The sequence below is a fragment of the Ciconia boyciana genome, chromosome 3, assembly GCF_034638445.1.
Source record: "Ciconia boyciana chromosome 3, ASM3463844v1, whole genome shotgun sequence".
Taxonomy (NCBI): Eukaryota; Metazoa; Chordata; class Aves; order Ciconiiformes; family Ciconiidae; genus Ciconia; species Ciconia boyciana.
In genome coordinates this window covers 50,730,980-50,745,146 of record NC_132936.1, presented here as the reverse complement: position 1 = coordinate 50,745,146, position 14,167 = coordinate 50,730,980, and the positions used below count along the sequence as shown (strand labels likewise).

Genomic DNA, 14,167 nt, shown 5'->3' with positions numbered 1-14,167 from the left:
ACATTATGGGTTTGAAATTTGTTTCAAATTACTATTGTGTTGAATGACCATCCATGAAGGAATAGGTTGTACTACTCTTATGGAGAGTAACACTGAAGAAGACAAAATGAATACTTACTAAGAAAGAAATTAAGTGCTGATTATAAAGAACAGTGATGAAGGAAGAAGAAAATAACTACTCAAGGACTAGCAGGCATCTTTCCCCAGAAGAAATCTGGAATTCATCATTCTTACAATGAACGTAACCAGAGTAATTGCCATGATTTGTAAACCTGGAGTTTATTTCACCTCCCGCATGAGTTTGCTAGAAGGGATTTTTTAAGTGAACTATCTATGTGTTATTCCCTTATTTCCTTTTGTATTTACCTGTTGGTGAACGGATCCTTGATACCTTTGTTCCCTTAGAGCTTGTCTGGTTGTTCCATTACAAAAGTCTATGCTCCAGAAGGAAACCAATCCTTTGGCAATGATGCAATTTTCACAGGAAGGTTCAGGTTCGTTCTTTAACAAACCTGGGCCAGATACCTTACGCGCCCTCTGGGGATGGAAAAAAAGCATCTCCACAGGCATATGATACATAATTTCGACATGGTGGTTTTAATATCAGTTAGAAAGGGTTCTTAATAACAGACATGTTTAATGATTCACTTTGCCTTAATTACATAGTAACAAGCTGTGATGAGTCCATCCTGCATTACTGTATATGGTCTCCTTAAAATGGCTTCTTATTTCTGCAAAAGAGAATTAACTGCAGGTATACATTTTTAGACCATCCCCATCCCCACTTGCTTTAGCTGACTAGCAAGTCCCATGTTATGAAAAAGAAGCAGATTTCTGATGCTGAAAGGCACCGTGGTCGTGCCTCTTCACTTCTAGTTGGATCACTGGGAATTTTACTTGTTTTTCAAACCATTTGGCTACAGTGAGAAGCTGCTTCTCCTGGAATGACTGTCCAATGAACTGAAGCCCAAGTGGCAAGCCTCTCTCCGAAAGACCTGTAGGAACATTTATGGCTGGCAGTCCTGAAAGAAAAGAGACACATGCAAAGACTTACTATTACACAAATCCAGTTGGAGTAATTTTTGTAACAATTCTACTCTTAGAATTGTTTTTATGTAGAGGAAAAAGACCACTTTTTGCCAAGAAAAGTTGGAAGAGATGATCCTTGAGGTCCCTTCCAACCTGGTATTCTACAATTCTAGTTAAAATAATTTCAGGCAATGAACTAAGGATACTGTCAGGTGATCACAAAAAATGAATTAGAGTGATTTAAAGAGTCAGCATCCCCTGAAAAGATAATCAACTCTCCTAAGGAAGAGATTTCGGTCTCTGGAACTTGAATGGATTCATCTTATCTGCAGCTCCCACCCATTTTAAAATCTAGTCTTACATTTTAAAGCATTTCATAAATAAGCTATCGTTATACCTGGTTATCACTGTAAGAGTTAAAAGACAGAGGGGAAGTATCTTGATTCTAAAGAAGAGGATAAATAGCTGAAGGGAACAGACATTAAAAATGACTAGACAGGGGAAACTGTAGCTGAATTCCTGTCCCTGCTCACCAGCCATGTTTGCAGCCTGTGTTAGGATGTCATCTTGCGCGCTGCGGGTTCTGTTGTCTTCTTTGATGAATTCCATATATGGCATTGCATCACTCAGAGTGGTAGGAGTGAGTAAAATATCAACACCGCTCCCAAAAACCTTCACAAAGTCATTGGCAATGAGACGTCTGACTTTCTGTGCCTTGATAAAGTAATTCTCATAGTTCCTAGAAAGAAATATGGACATAAGGGCCTGACACTAATTCCAAAAATACAGAACTTATTTTCTCAGTTACTGTAGAAAAGACAAGCCCAGTATTCCTTCTGGCTAAAAGACTAACACTGGTACTTGAGGTTCTGATATACCAGAAGCTTAGTCATCAAACATGGTGTTTATGCTCTCATAGCAATGAAGCTGTCAAAGAAGGAAGAGATGAGGGCGTCCTGCTGAAGAAAGGTGAAGGGAAAACAAAACCCTAGTTTAAAATAATTAATTAAAAATCAAACCAACACTTTTATCACCTTTCTGAAACTAAACTGTTATTGAATTTCACTGCAGGGCAGCACAGTAAACCCTAGAAACAATACCAAACTAAGCAGGCCTGGAAAACAGGCATTAATCATTTAGGATTCAATCCAGCAAGATACTTAAAGCATGTGAAAAAGTCCCATCATCTACGGAGGACTCCAAAGGGACTTAAAACTATATATGTGTTTGTAGTATACTTCTCTGTAGAACACTATAAAGACCTGATCTTTCCCTAACCTTTTTTTCTAATGTAAACATGTGGCCTATGGAATTCTAAACTGTCTTTACACAATTCTGAAGCAGAAACCAATTAGTCAGCTTTATGTCTATTGTTCCTTTTAACTTCATATGCAGAACTGGTAAATGTGGAACCCTTAAATTCAGAGAAATTCAGTTTCAAAAGTAATTGCCATCTAAAACCACAGCTATTAAAAAAAAAGAAAAAGGAAGGGGTTATTAACAACTACTACATGCCACAAGTGTTTGTAGATAAAACAACTGAAACTGCTCAAAACCAACTTTGTTAGAGTAATCTAAAGATTCATGTTTCTGAAAAACTGCAATGAAAATGGTTATAATCAATAATAGACAGCAGATTCAAGTTAAGAAGTTGTATCATGGGAATTAGCCCCTTTTCTACGATCATTTCTGAAATCATCCTAGCTGTTGGGTTCTGTCTTCAAAAGTAATTTACTGCGGACAGGAACAGAACTCTCCTGTTCAATCTCGATGGAAGCCAATTGTATATTCCTTCACAGAAGAGTGAACTACATGAATTTTAAAGTAGCCTTAGGAAAGCTGATCTGGACAGTTATAACCAGAAGGAGCACACTTGGCAGGAATATCGGCATTCCATAAAAGCTGGTTGTTACATATTGACTGACAACATTCCTGTCTGAGAGCAACTAGAAGTCACATCTGATGAATACTCTTGCTGACAGAGCTGTTTCTGTAGTGCACTTGCTTTGAGACTGATTACACGACTAATATTTCTGTTATTGTAGAACATATACAGATGTATATGTATACAATATACATATTGTATCTGAACAAATTAAGACAGAGAAAAACAGCACTTTTACTAACATAAATTAGGACTGTTGGATAAGGATTGAAAACTAAGGAAAAAAAGTGAAATTGATCCATGCATCAGCTTCTCTACATGAGCTGGATAGAAAAAAAACCCCTGTCTTTTAAGACATCAGTTCAGTACCTCTGCCAGTGCCTTCCTTTCCCTGTATACAGAGGCAAAGGGCTACAGTTAATTTAATTGCCATATCTTCTGGCTTTAGAAGACCTCAGTAGAATGTACCAGCAGTTTTTCTATGCAGTTTTAATGAGATTAACAGCTACAGAACTTTCAACACTACAACAGTAATGGCTTCAGTATGATTTCAATGTCATATGATAGCATAGATTTTTGCTTAATTTAACTAATGTGTGCCAATAATACTCTGGTAGGGGAAAAAAATAAAAATTACTAAGTTCTTTTACTTATTTAATTCAGGAGGCTCACTGGTAAGACTAAGGGAAAACATTTTCATTCAGTATTAACAGTTCACTAGGTATTATATAGCTAAAGCAATAATAATAATACAAGTAGCTACTGGTGTAAGGACATTTTTTTTTTCATGTAATGATGAACAATTAATCACCATTTGCTTAAAAAATTGTTAACTTGGCAAATTTGAGTTTCAAGATGTTCTGCTTACTGTTTCAACAAGAAATAGTTTCCTGATAGAATTCTTCCTCTTACAACATCATTAAAGCCTTCTCGTCGTGTTGCAGCGTACATACTTTCTGTGGACTTGTTCATGTCAGAACGGTGTCCTGAAAAGAAAAAGCAATTTGGGAATTAATACTTTTTGTAATCCTTTAAGATTTAACAACGTAAGATATTGTTATACATAGTAATACAATAGGCCGCTGTGTGCTGCAGTCTGACATGCTACTATTCTGGAAAAACAATGAAGTATATTCCTGTTTTATTATAGAATTATTAAACAGATTTTAAGCCCAGACGCTCACATGTCTAGAAGTGAAATATATTAAAGTATGCATTTATTTACTCATTTTTATTTGGACAGGGTTTTTACTCTATTCCATCTTGGAGAAATAACACCAAGCATTCAACCATGAAAAGCATATCTATTAAAACCAATACTTTTTAATGGCATCCAGCAATGTTTCTATTGTCTTAGAAAAAAGTTTTCTCAAAGGCCTTACCATATTCCAGTCCATCAAACCTGGCCATATTTGATGCCACTTCTGCTGTGCACAGCACATGATAGCAGACAATTGAGTAACGAGTGTGTGGTAGACTCACTTCGATTACTTTAGCACCTGCATTCTTAAAGAGGTCGGCAGCCTTTGACCAAAGCGCCAGAATTTCACTAGAAAGCCCTGGTGCATGATATTCCTTGGAGAAAAACAAGAAGAGGAGTGATTTTACATACCGGTTTACTTCTAATGGCAACCAAAATGCAAATACTCTTTGCTAAAAATATTGAAACTATTACCTCACCACTATATGATTTAAAGTACTTATTAAAGCTTCTTGCATCTACTAAATATTATACAATCAAGCAGTGTTAAATTAATAGGATTCAGTCTTCTGAAGAATGTTATGTTCATCTCGGTAGGACCAACCTACATATTGCAGACCATGGAATTTCAGCAGTTTCTTCTGAAGGAGAAATTGCCCAGCTATCCACTTATTTGTCTATTCATGGAGACTGTACTGCACTGCTCTGCAGTTCATGGGTAGAAAATCTTCAGGTTTAAATCCTAATACTAGGGCTGCTGTGAGTAGGAAAGATAAAAATAAATTACGGCCACAGCGTATCAGTGGCAACTGCCATGCCTCAGTGAAACAAACAAAACAACCCACCAAAGAAGAACTACAGTCAAGGGGTTGGGAGAAGACTTAGATAAGCTATGTTCCTGTTTAAGAGCTAAGTTACAGATATTCTATTAAAATTCCCTATTTTTGAAGATACTTATTTCAGTTCTAACCCACAATACCAGGGTCATAATACTGTCCAATTTCTGTGTAGCTATGACCCATGTTTAATATATGCATGTATCTGTTTAGGATAATCTGTAGCAGTAGAAAACAACTGTCCAAAGGATATGAATAATTAACCAATACCACTATATTAGATTTATCAAAATCTAAACACTATGCAGCTGATGAATTTTCTAGGCATACAATTTTTGCATTTTGTAGATCCTGAATAATTGGTCAGTGGGCATCTCTGGTTACCAAATTAAATCTTTTGGTATACATGTTCTAGCACAGGTTCAAATACTGAGAATCAAAACAATAAAAGTTATTCACATTGTCTCTTTGAAGGCAGAGCCTCTACTAAATTAAAAATAGGCTGAAGTCCCAAATGCTGTGCCTAAATTGCAAGTATCCTTATAGTTACAAACATGATTGAATTGCATACATCAGAAGCCTGATTAAGGTTGTCTTTCAATCTTTATTAGAACTCTGCGAATCACAGCTCCTTGTGCCATTCAATTGCCTTTAAAATTCTGCTTTGTATTAACACAGTGCCATTTAGACAAGTATCTCAAAGCACTGCACAAACCAGTACTAACCTCACTGTGTGAGAAGGCACTAAGAGCAACTTGTTTGAGGTTATACAGGTGACTGATGAAAGAGCAACAGAGAGAACCAAGAATTGAAGTTCCCTGTTTCTCTTGGAACTTCCTGACAGTGCTTCCCACAACGACGACAAAATGTTTTAGATGATGCATGAGCATATGTTCACTCTGAATTGCCTGCACAGGCAACAGAGCACATGCTGCTCTTTTCCAGGAGCTGCTTGTACTGTCTTCACTGTTTTAAATCATGAGATACTGGGAGATGGTGGGCAAGACACAAATGTTTTTTTGTTAGGTGTCCTATTTGCTGCTCCTGTCCACAACTGTTGACAGGACTTAAATATTACCTTCGGAATTCCTATCGAGATCTTGCTGACATCAGTCAAATTGGGTAGTTCAAATGGCTTAAAGTTGTCCTGAATTGTGGTAGAGTCTTTAGGATCATGTCCAGCAAGTGAACCTGAAATATGGCATGACATATGAAGAACAGGAAAAGGTACATTGGGTAGCTAGAATTCAATTTGTTTTGCGACAATCTTGTAAATAAAGATATGTTGTATACAAAGATACATGTAGTAGTAATACCTAACACAACTGCTGCATCATCCACACATCTGGTTAAGATTCCTGGCACATCCATGGAGTTCACTAGAGGAATGAGACCATGGCGAGAGATCAGTCCATATGTTGGCTTTAAACCTACTACACCACAGTGAGCAGCAGGGTTTCGGGTAGATCCTCCTGTGTCTGACCCTAAGGCTCTATGGTTTCAAAAGGATTATCATTAGTATAATCAAATAATTCAGAACACTTCCAAATAATAAAAATGCATGGATTTAAAAATGTGTGAATTCTTCCAGATTAGAAGTCATAATCACACAGCCTAAATTTCAGTTTGCTCCCTATGTCTGCTATTTTTTACCTGTTCTCTTATTTTTCTTAGGGTCTCTGAATTAGCCATCAGGAGAGCCCAGTTCTCTTCACAAAGCAGAGGCAGATAGGTAGAATTTAGGCCATCTGAATATGACCCTAAATATCTACTCCTGCCTTCTCTGTTGGTCTGTTCCAATACTGTGGACTCCGAAAGATACGCCTCGTGATTTAGTGTATGATTTTCAGACATTGATATCTTATTTATTCAGTAGCCAGTACACTGGGAAGCAGCATCTTCCAGTATACAAATAAATAGCGACACAGTACGCTTCTTGCCCCTAATAAGAGGGCACACTTTTCAAAGTCTAAGATATTTTTCCTGTTTCCAAACCTACAAAGCATAGCATCAGAAATCCCAGCTTACAGTAGCTTAGGTACAATTTTAGGACATTAAATTTTTTTTTGTTTTGGTTTGGGTTTTTTTAAGTTGACTTTTTTTTGTTCTTTCACAGGTGAAACCTTGTTCTTTCTAAATTGAGATTTTTATTTCAAAAATTGTAATGGAATTAGAAATTAATATTGAAATGAAACCTCCTCTTCTCTTGTTTTTAATAATTTTAACTCAAGCACCATTTAAAAAATAAAACAGTTTTCATCCAAGTCTTTGCCAAAAATAAATTAAACTTCAGAAGGAGGTATAATTTTTATTGAAGTGGGTATTTGACTTTTCCCATAGGCATCTGTTTCTGAGATGGCTGAACCAGTTCAATTGACTTTGCTGAAGTGGAATTTTTTCAAAGCTTTTGTGTTGATATAAAACACCCTCAATTTTGTAACATTTCTGTACATCCAAATCTCAAATTGAAAAGACAAAGACTGGCAGCATTCCTGATGCTTGAAAGAAACTAATAGAGTGGATATACAATAGGTTATAGGCAATAAAATAGCTGGACGAAAAATCTCCCTGATCTGACAAAGTGCTGAGCAGTACAAAATGGGAGTTCAGCATGCCCAGCAACATAAGAGAAGGTGCCAGACCCTATCAGGATCAGCCCATTCTGGCTCAGGACAAGGACCAGCAGTCCTTGGGAATGGCTACACTAAGTTCTGTTTCAACAGTATTAAAATATTGAGTAGACTACATCCTAGCAAAGGGCAGTGAGATGAAGACAGGTATCATTTAAAAAAATCATAAAATAAATTGGGGTTTGTATATAAAAACATAATATTTTTTAAAAAAGCTGTAATCAGCATTAGCAGAAAATATTTTAACAATAAAAGAGATGCTTATAATATAGTCTTTGGGTAAACAAGGACACAGTAACTAAAGAGCATTCTTAAACACCTTCCAGTTAAGAGCACAACTGAAACCATCTTCTATAAAATGTGTTCCACTATCTAGCTCTAAAAACTGCATAAAATGAAAGGTGTAAAGTTTTAAGGATCAGATTGCTTTTAACAGTTAGATGGGGAAGACAGCATAGACAACTGACTTGTTAAAGAGTGTGTTGCTATTCCTTGCAGATAATAAGTATTGTAAAAAAAAAATTCTAGCTTGTTTAAATCCCTTAAACAAACAAACAAACAAAACAAACCCCCAAAAAACTAGAAGTGTCATCTAACTTTTTAAAACAGACAAGTTTGTAAGTATCTGTGTAGTAAGCATCTGTGTATCCTTTTAAGTCAGGGATTTGAAAGCTTTTAGATCCCAAATCTCATGTATTATTACATAACTCTGCTATAAAAACAAAGGAGGGGAGGAAAGATTATTATACTGTTACAAATTAAGGGATCTCCTAATCTGCTGAATTACATTTTCAGCATGTATTTGCATAATTCACTTATTGAGGAAGAGGATGTGTCACAAACTCCATGTTAATTTTAAGAGAGCATATGGGACTAACAATAAAACTGTTGTTCCTTTACTGCCATTATAATTTTATTTCACGCAGTGGAAAGTGGTCATAGCAGTACGCTGAATAACACTCAAAATGAATAAGCCTAAATTTGCCTACATGGATTCATTCTGGCTTCATGATATGCCATGAATAAACTAGGGATGCTGAAATAAAACCTTGCACGCCAGTGCCAATAACCCTCCCACTTCAAACTAGATTATGAGAAAATTACAATATTAAAACCTTCCAACATATTTTGAGACATTTAATAAAAAAACAATTTTAGAAAGCCTCTTACGCAAAACATGTGAAAGATGACACAGCAGCCGCACTGCCTCCTGAGCTCCCTCCTGTTATTACCCAGTTAGACTCTTCATCCTCAGAATGGGATTTTGGGACAGATTTTTCCTTGTACTGTCTTGCATAACTCCAGGGATTTCTGACTGGTCCAAATACCCCATCCGTACTCCCAGATCTAAGATAGTCAGACACAGGACAAATACAGACAGAAGCGACAGATGATACACTGCATTCACCAAGTTTTTTTCTTTATCCAATTCCTCATCCCTCATCCTAGCAAATTTAATTTCAACACAAAAAGACTGGTGTACATAAATCCTTGTGCACTCAACTTCAACAATGTTACACAGAATTGTAAAGTTTATAGATCTTCATCCCTTTCTGACACAGAATCTGAACTTGCACCTCTTCTAACTTCTTGTAATGCCACTGAAAATAATGTAATCACAAAAATATAAAACTGATTTAAGCTATGTAACAGTAAAGCTGCACATCTGCTTCAAAAGAAAGGTCTTCTGGTTTCCTAACCCTGCATTTGGAAAAGGCTAAAGAAGATGACCACAGTCTTGTGGAAAACCATGCTGCTGGGGTGGGGGGGAAACCCCGCAATAGCAGGAACAAGCACTTCTCTGTAAATAACACACTATTACTCACTCTGTAGCCCTCTCCTGAGGCCACAGTTTGCTGGTTCAGAGTGCTAGACTAGCTTCTCAGAAACTGGTTTCGGTCAGCTTGTGGTCACCTAAGTGTGAGCTGCCGCCAGAGGCAGAGGTGGGGGGTACTTTCCTCCTTCCTCACAACCTCCACCCCATGTTTCCCCTGACTCCAGGGTGCCAGTGTTATTACCCAAATCATCAGAGTGGCAGTTGACACAGCAGTTGAAAACTAACCTTACTGAGACATTATCACTTTTCAGCTGGATCAGCTCCCTGATCAAACTCATGGTGCAGTCATGTTGCTGCTAGCATAAGAGACCACGCAAATGCACAGACCAGAGATGAGAGGCCAGTGGCGGGATAATCCTTCTTAGGAGTATCCTGTGCTTTAATGAGCTTAGACCAGTTGTAATACTGCATAATCAGTTTTTCCCATGCTTTTTCCCTGCTATTCCTCTGAAGAGTATCTCTTTGACACAGAAATTACTTTATCCAAGACAATACCGTCAAAGTATTTCCAGCCCATCCATGTGAACTCCCAATCAAGCCTCTGTCTTTGGTTTAGGTAAAATAAAAACAAAGCCAAAACACAACACTTACTGTTTCTCATAGGTAACTAAAGTCCCAGACATTCCTTTCCAGACCCAGCAATTGTGGTGACAGAGAATCCCATCCCTAACAGCCCAGTGCTGTTCCCTGCTATAGCTTGGCTGCCGTCACTGATTTGCTGGAGAATCAATTTGTGAGAGCATTTCCCAACATGCTCCTGACAAAAAGTCACCAACATTAGCTTAGGCAATTTAAAGTGTTGCTCTAGATTAGCCTGTTTGCAGCAAATCAGGGAGTACTCTTACAAATTACTCCAGTGGCTGACCAGCAGAGGCAGTGACTGCCATCGCAGGCATGATAATAATTAGCTAAGGGGAAAAACCACGAGTAAGGAGAGAGAAAAAGGCAGCAATTAACTGGTGCTGTAATCAATTCTACTAACACACTATTGGATCTGAAAGAAGTCTGCTTGTCCTTGGCCTTCTGCAAAGGCTGTACCGCTTCCTCCCCTTCAAACACAGCTATAGTCAAACACTATGTTCATAAAGCTCAGCATTTATATCATTTACATAACAGTATAAATGCTCAGGGAGAAATTCATGCAACGCTATATACTCTTCACAGGTAAGCATTCATTATTTTATAACCTCACAGAAAGAGGAGTTAAGGATTACAGGTAGATCGGAACAGATGGTGTGTATTCTATTCAATGTGCAATCACACATTAAAAATAATAAACATCACTCACCCCATTGCAAATTCATCTAGGTTTGTTTTTCCTAAAAGCACAGCTCCCTTATCCAGTAATTTCTGAACTACTGTAGCATTGTAAGGAGAAATATAGCCTGAAAACAATCATAAAAATTAAGAGCAATTGGTGAGATACAGCTCATTTTCAGAAGTAGCTACTCTGAACTCTTCAAAGTTGTCATTATTTATGCATAAGAATTGTCAGTTCACAGTGCCAAAATTTTGCCTCAAGATAACGTGAGTAATTTCCAAAATTTAGCAAAAGTAAACCAAATGCTGTTTTGTTTGCAATGTCTTTTTATTCTCCATAATTTACAACCCAGTAATTCTGGATTATACATTTCTAGAGTGTGGACCTAAGACTTCACATAAGCAAGTTACCACAAGGGTAGCAAATTACTGCATTCAGCCAATTTGCAGGAACTGTCTAAAATTAGAAGAAATGAGAAACAGCTCTTTACAGAAAAGTGCTAAGCTATCTTGAATTATCTCCCATTACCATGAGATAAAGGAGCATATGGTTAACCACAAGCTGAAATACTAACTGGCTGTCCTGTGATCAGACATGTGCACCGTTGACCACTTAGACCTCATATAAACTAGGATGAGAACCATGACACTCACATGAGATCCTAGGTAGCAACCGATTCCTTTTGTGAATATTGACAGCGGTTTCTCCACCCCCACCCTCAAAAGGAACAACAAGGACAACATCACTCCTAATACTCTCAGCCATGACATTGCAATCAATCACAATGGGTCTGAGAACGTGCTTTAAGGAAAAGCATCTCAGGTAATGTAACACTCTTTAAAATGGCAAAGTCATACTTTGTTTCTTCTGCTATTAAAAAACCCCATAATCAGATTAGGGTTCTGCTAATTTACTTGAGCCATCTTCCACCAAACTTTTCAGTTTTCCTTTGTGCAGAATAAAACAGGTATAAGAAATGTTTTCTACTTTTGCTTTTACTATGAAAACATTCTAACGCCTTGAAAATGTTCATGGCATGTTAACAGAAACAATGAGCTTAGGAAATTTCAAAAAAATAAAAAAGCCTTATAGAATGTGTTTGTATATCAGGAATATAGAAAAAAGAATTGTTAATGTCTACTCTTCCTACAGACATATGAAAAAACTACTTAAGTCAACAATTATCAACAGAACAAAAAACAAAACATAAAAAAAAAAGACTGTATTTGGATTTTGCTAGACAGAACAGTACTGACTGCTCTCCTGTAGACCTAAAAGTAACATGAAGCAAAATGCGAACTATAGAACAGTTCTATTTTTTAGTATATAGGCTATAATAAACATTGTGTTGTTAAAAGCATATAACTATATGAATAAAGGAGATAACGTGCTTAAACAAGAAAAAGACGCATCTGTAATACCAGATGAGCTTGGCAGAAGAAATTAGATAAACATATTTTCTCAAATGAGTTCAGCTCATTTTTTGAAAATATTTAGATTTCTGGAAGACTCCACTCCATAAACCCTCAAAAGAGAAGAGCAAGAGTTCTGAAATGAGATCTGATTTTACTTTAAAAGCTCTACTGTACCTTTTAGCATGTTTGACGCACATGTTGTCTCAATGCCAACTGTATTAAAGTTGTCTTTTACTGCAATAGGAATTCCATCTAAAACACTCAGCGGCTGACCTGCATTAGGAATTATTGCAAAGACAACAGAGATTAAAGCAAAGTGTGCTATGTGTATAGCCTTCTCATAAATTACAGTTTATTTTACATGTCCCTTTGGGTGTTTTTTAGAAGCAAGAATGCTATCCACTTAGCATTTGATGATTGTCTCTTACATTTTCAAGAACCATCTTCCATTCTAACTCTAGCATGGAGCATTCTGCCCAAACCAGTCCTGTCCCCGCAGAGCAGAGCTCTGCAAATGTGTCTAAGCCTGCAAGACAGGCAGCTGCTTTCATATAGGTTAGCTATCCCAAAGGAGTGCTTACCTCTTCAAATGTGACCACATAATGCTTATTTCACCATAGGTGCTGCCTAAATCTACTCCATCCCTAGGCTGGGAGCCATAAATTCTGCCTACCTGACATACACAGTAGAGGTGATCTAAAAAAATGATTGAAGCAGAGAAAATCTTCCCTAAATGATCAATTATCCACCATCCAGAAAAAAAAAATTAAAATTAAAAGGCCTTTGTCAGGAAGCAAAATACTCTGGCTGGCAATTTTCTTAAGCTGCCAGAGAGACAGCAAGTGTCACCCAGGAAGGAAAAAAAGTACCCTATTAGGTAAAAATTTCCCTTTTCTGTCTTCTGGGAAATGCAAAGGAAAATGAGGATGGTCAGCCTCTAAATGCTGCAGATAACAGGACTGAATGCTGTTCTGTTCCCCAACCAATACCTGCAATTAACAAAGTTGCTTTATTTTAATTTGCTTTCTTAATTGAAAACCTGATAGGCTGAGCCAGGTGTTTGCCTACCCCAGTCAACAGGCCTGCAAAAGACCACTGCATGTTCCTGTTCGTGGTAACTATTGGCTACCAATTCAAAATAAACTGCTGAGGGAAAGAAGAGGCAACCAGTAGCAGCGCTGCTCAAGAAGCACAGAGCCTATTTAATCAGCAGTGCCTGGTTTGGTCCAGGTTTTGCCTCTGATTTTTGAACCGAATGCACTACTGGGTGCCAAGCATACACCTACGAGCATGCACCCACAGAAGCCTCACCGCAAGCCTCATCCCCTAATAGTCAAACAAGTAGCACATACCCCTGCTTTAAAAAGAAAACGTGCGTCATCTAACACACAGCTCCTCCACAACAGCTTTTTAAGGACTGACATCAAGTAGGAGCAAACATACCTCTTCTGTATCTTTTCTCTGACTCTTCAGCCTGCTTCAAAGCAGTTTCTTCCGCTACGGTAATGTAAGCATTAAGAAACTTGGTGCTTTTGATGAGGGAAAGGCACCTCTGGCAGAGCTCCGTCGGAGTGACACGTCCTTCCTTCAACGCTGCCGAGACCTGAAAGCGCAATCCCCCTTTCAAGGCAGCCAGGTGACACAGCCCGCTTCGGGGCGTTAAGGGGATAACGCGCGATCCCCGCTGCCACTTCGGGAAGGAGCCCGCGGGAAGGGCTCCCCCAGGCCCCGCCGTGGCTGGTCCCCCGCTGCCCCGGGCTCCGGGGAGGGGGGACGCGAGGAGACACCGCGGCAGGCCCGCTCGCCCCGGTCACCTTGCGAGCCCGCCCCGCCGCCGCCGCCACCCCGCTCCTCGGCGCGCCCTCCCCGCGCCGCGGCGGCTCGCCGGGCGGGCTGGCGCCACTCACCTCGCGGAGGGAGGCGCGCAGCATGGCGGCCCGCTTCCCGCCGCCTCACGCCCGCCGGCCCGCCGCGACCCTTCTCCCGCCCCGGTACCTGGGCGCCGCCATCTTGCCGCAACACCGAGTGGCGCCATTGGCAGGGCCGCCAAGAAGGCGGCCGCCCATTGGCCGC

The 14,167-nt window shown here is 38.9% G+C and overlaps 1 protein-coding gene across 1 annotated transcript; it reads right to left on the bottom strand.

The window, feature by feature from the left end:
* Positions 1-578: 578 nt before the first annotated feature.
* Positions 579-14,144, bottom strand: QRSL1 (glutaminyl-tRNA amidotransferase subunit QRSL1). The gene is made up of 11 exons (XM_072855597.1): positions 14,002-14,144; positions 13,538-13,697; positions 12,269-12,367; positions 10,707-10,803; positions 8,752-8,928; positions 6,268-6,443; positions 6,030-6,142; positions 4,297-4,489; positions 3,783-3,900; positions 1,563-1,768; positions 579-1,022 (listed from the first exon to the last, which is right to left on the bottom strand). The coding sequence occupies exons 1-11, from the start codon at positions 14,023-14,025 to the stop codon at positions 814-816; spliced, it is 1,572 nt and encodes a 523-aa protein (XP_072711698.1). The 5' UTR covers positions 14,026-14,144; the 3' UTR covers positions 579-813.
* Positions 14,145-14,167: the final 23 nt, after the last annotated feature.

What these genes read in the sequence shown, in the direction of transcription:
- QRSL1 (XM_072855597.1), bottom strand. Translation starts at nt 14,025, where the DNA reads ATGCTGCGCGCCTCCCTCCGCGAG. An exon ending in TGCGTCAAACATGCTAAAAG is followed by an intron (nt 10,804 to 12,268) that starts GTACAGTAGAGC and finishes GATTGTTTTCAG; the next exon opens with GCTATATTTCTCCTTACAAT. An exon ending in TGATGCAGCAGTTGTGTTAG is followed by an intron (nt 6,143 to 6,267) that starts GTATTACTACTA and finishes GCCATATTTCAG; the next exon opens with GTTCACTTGCTGGACATGAT.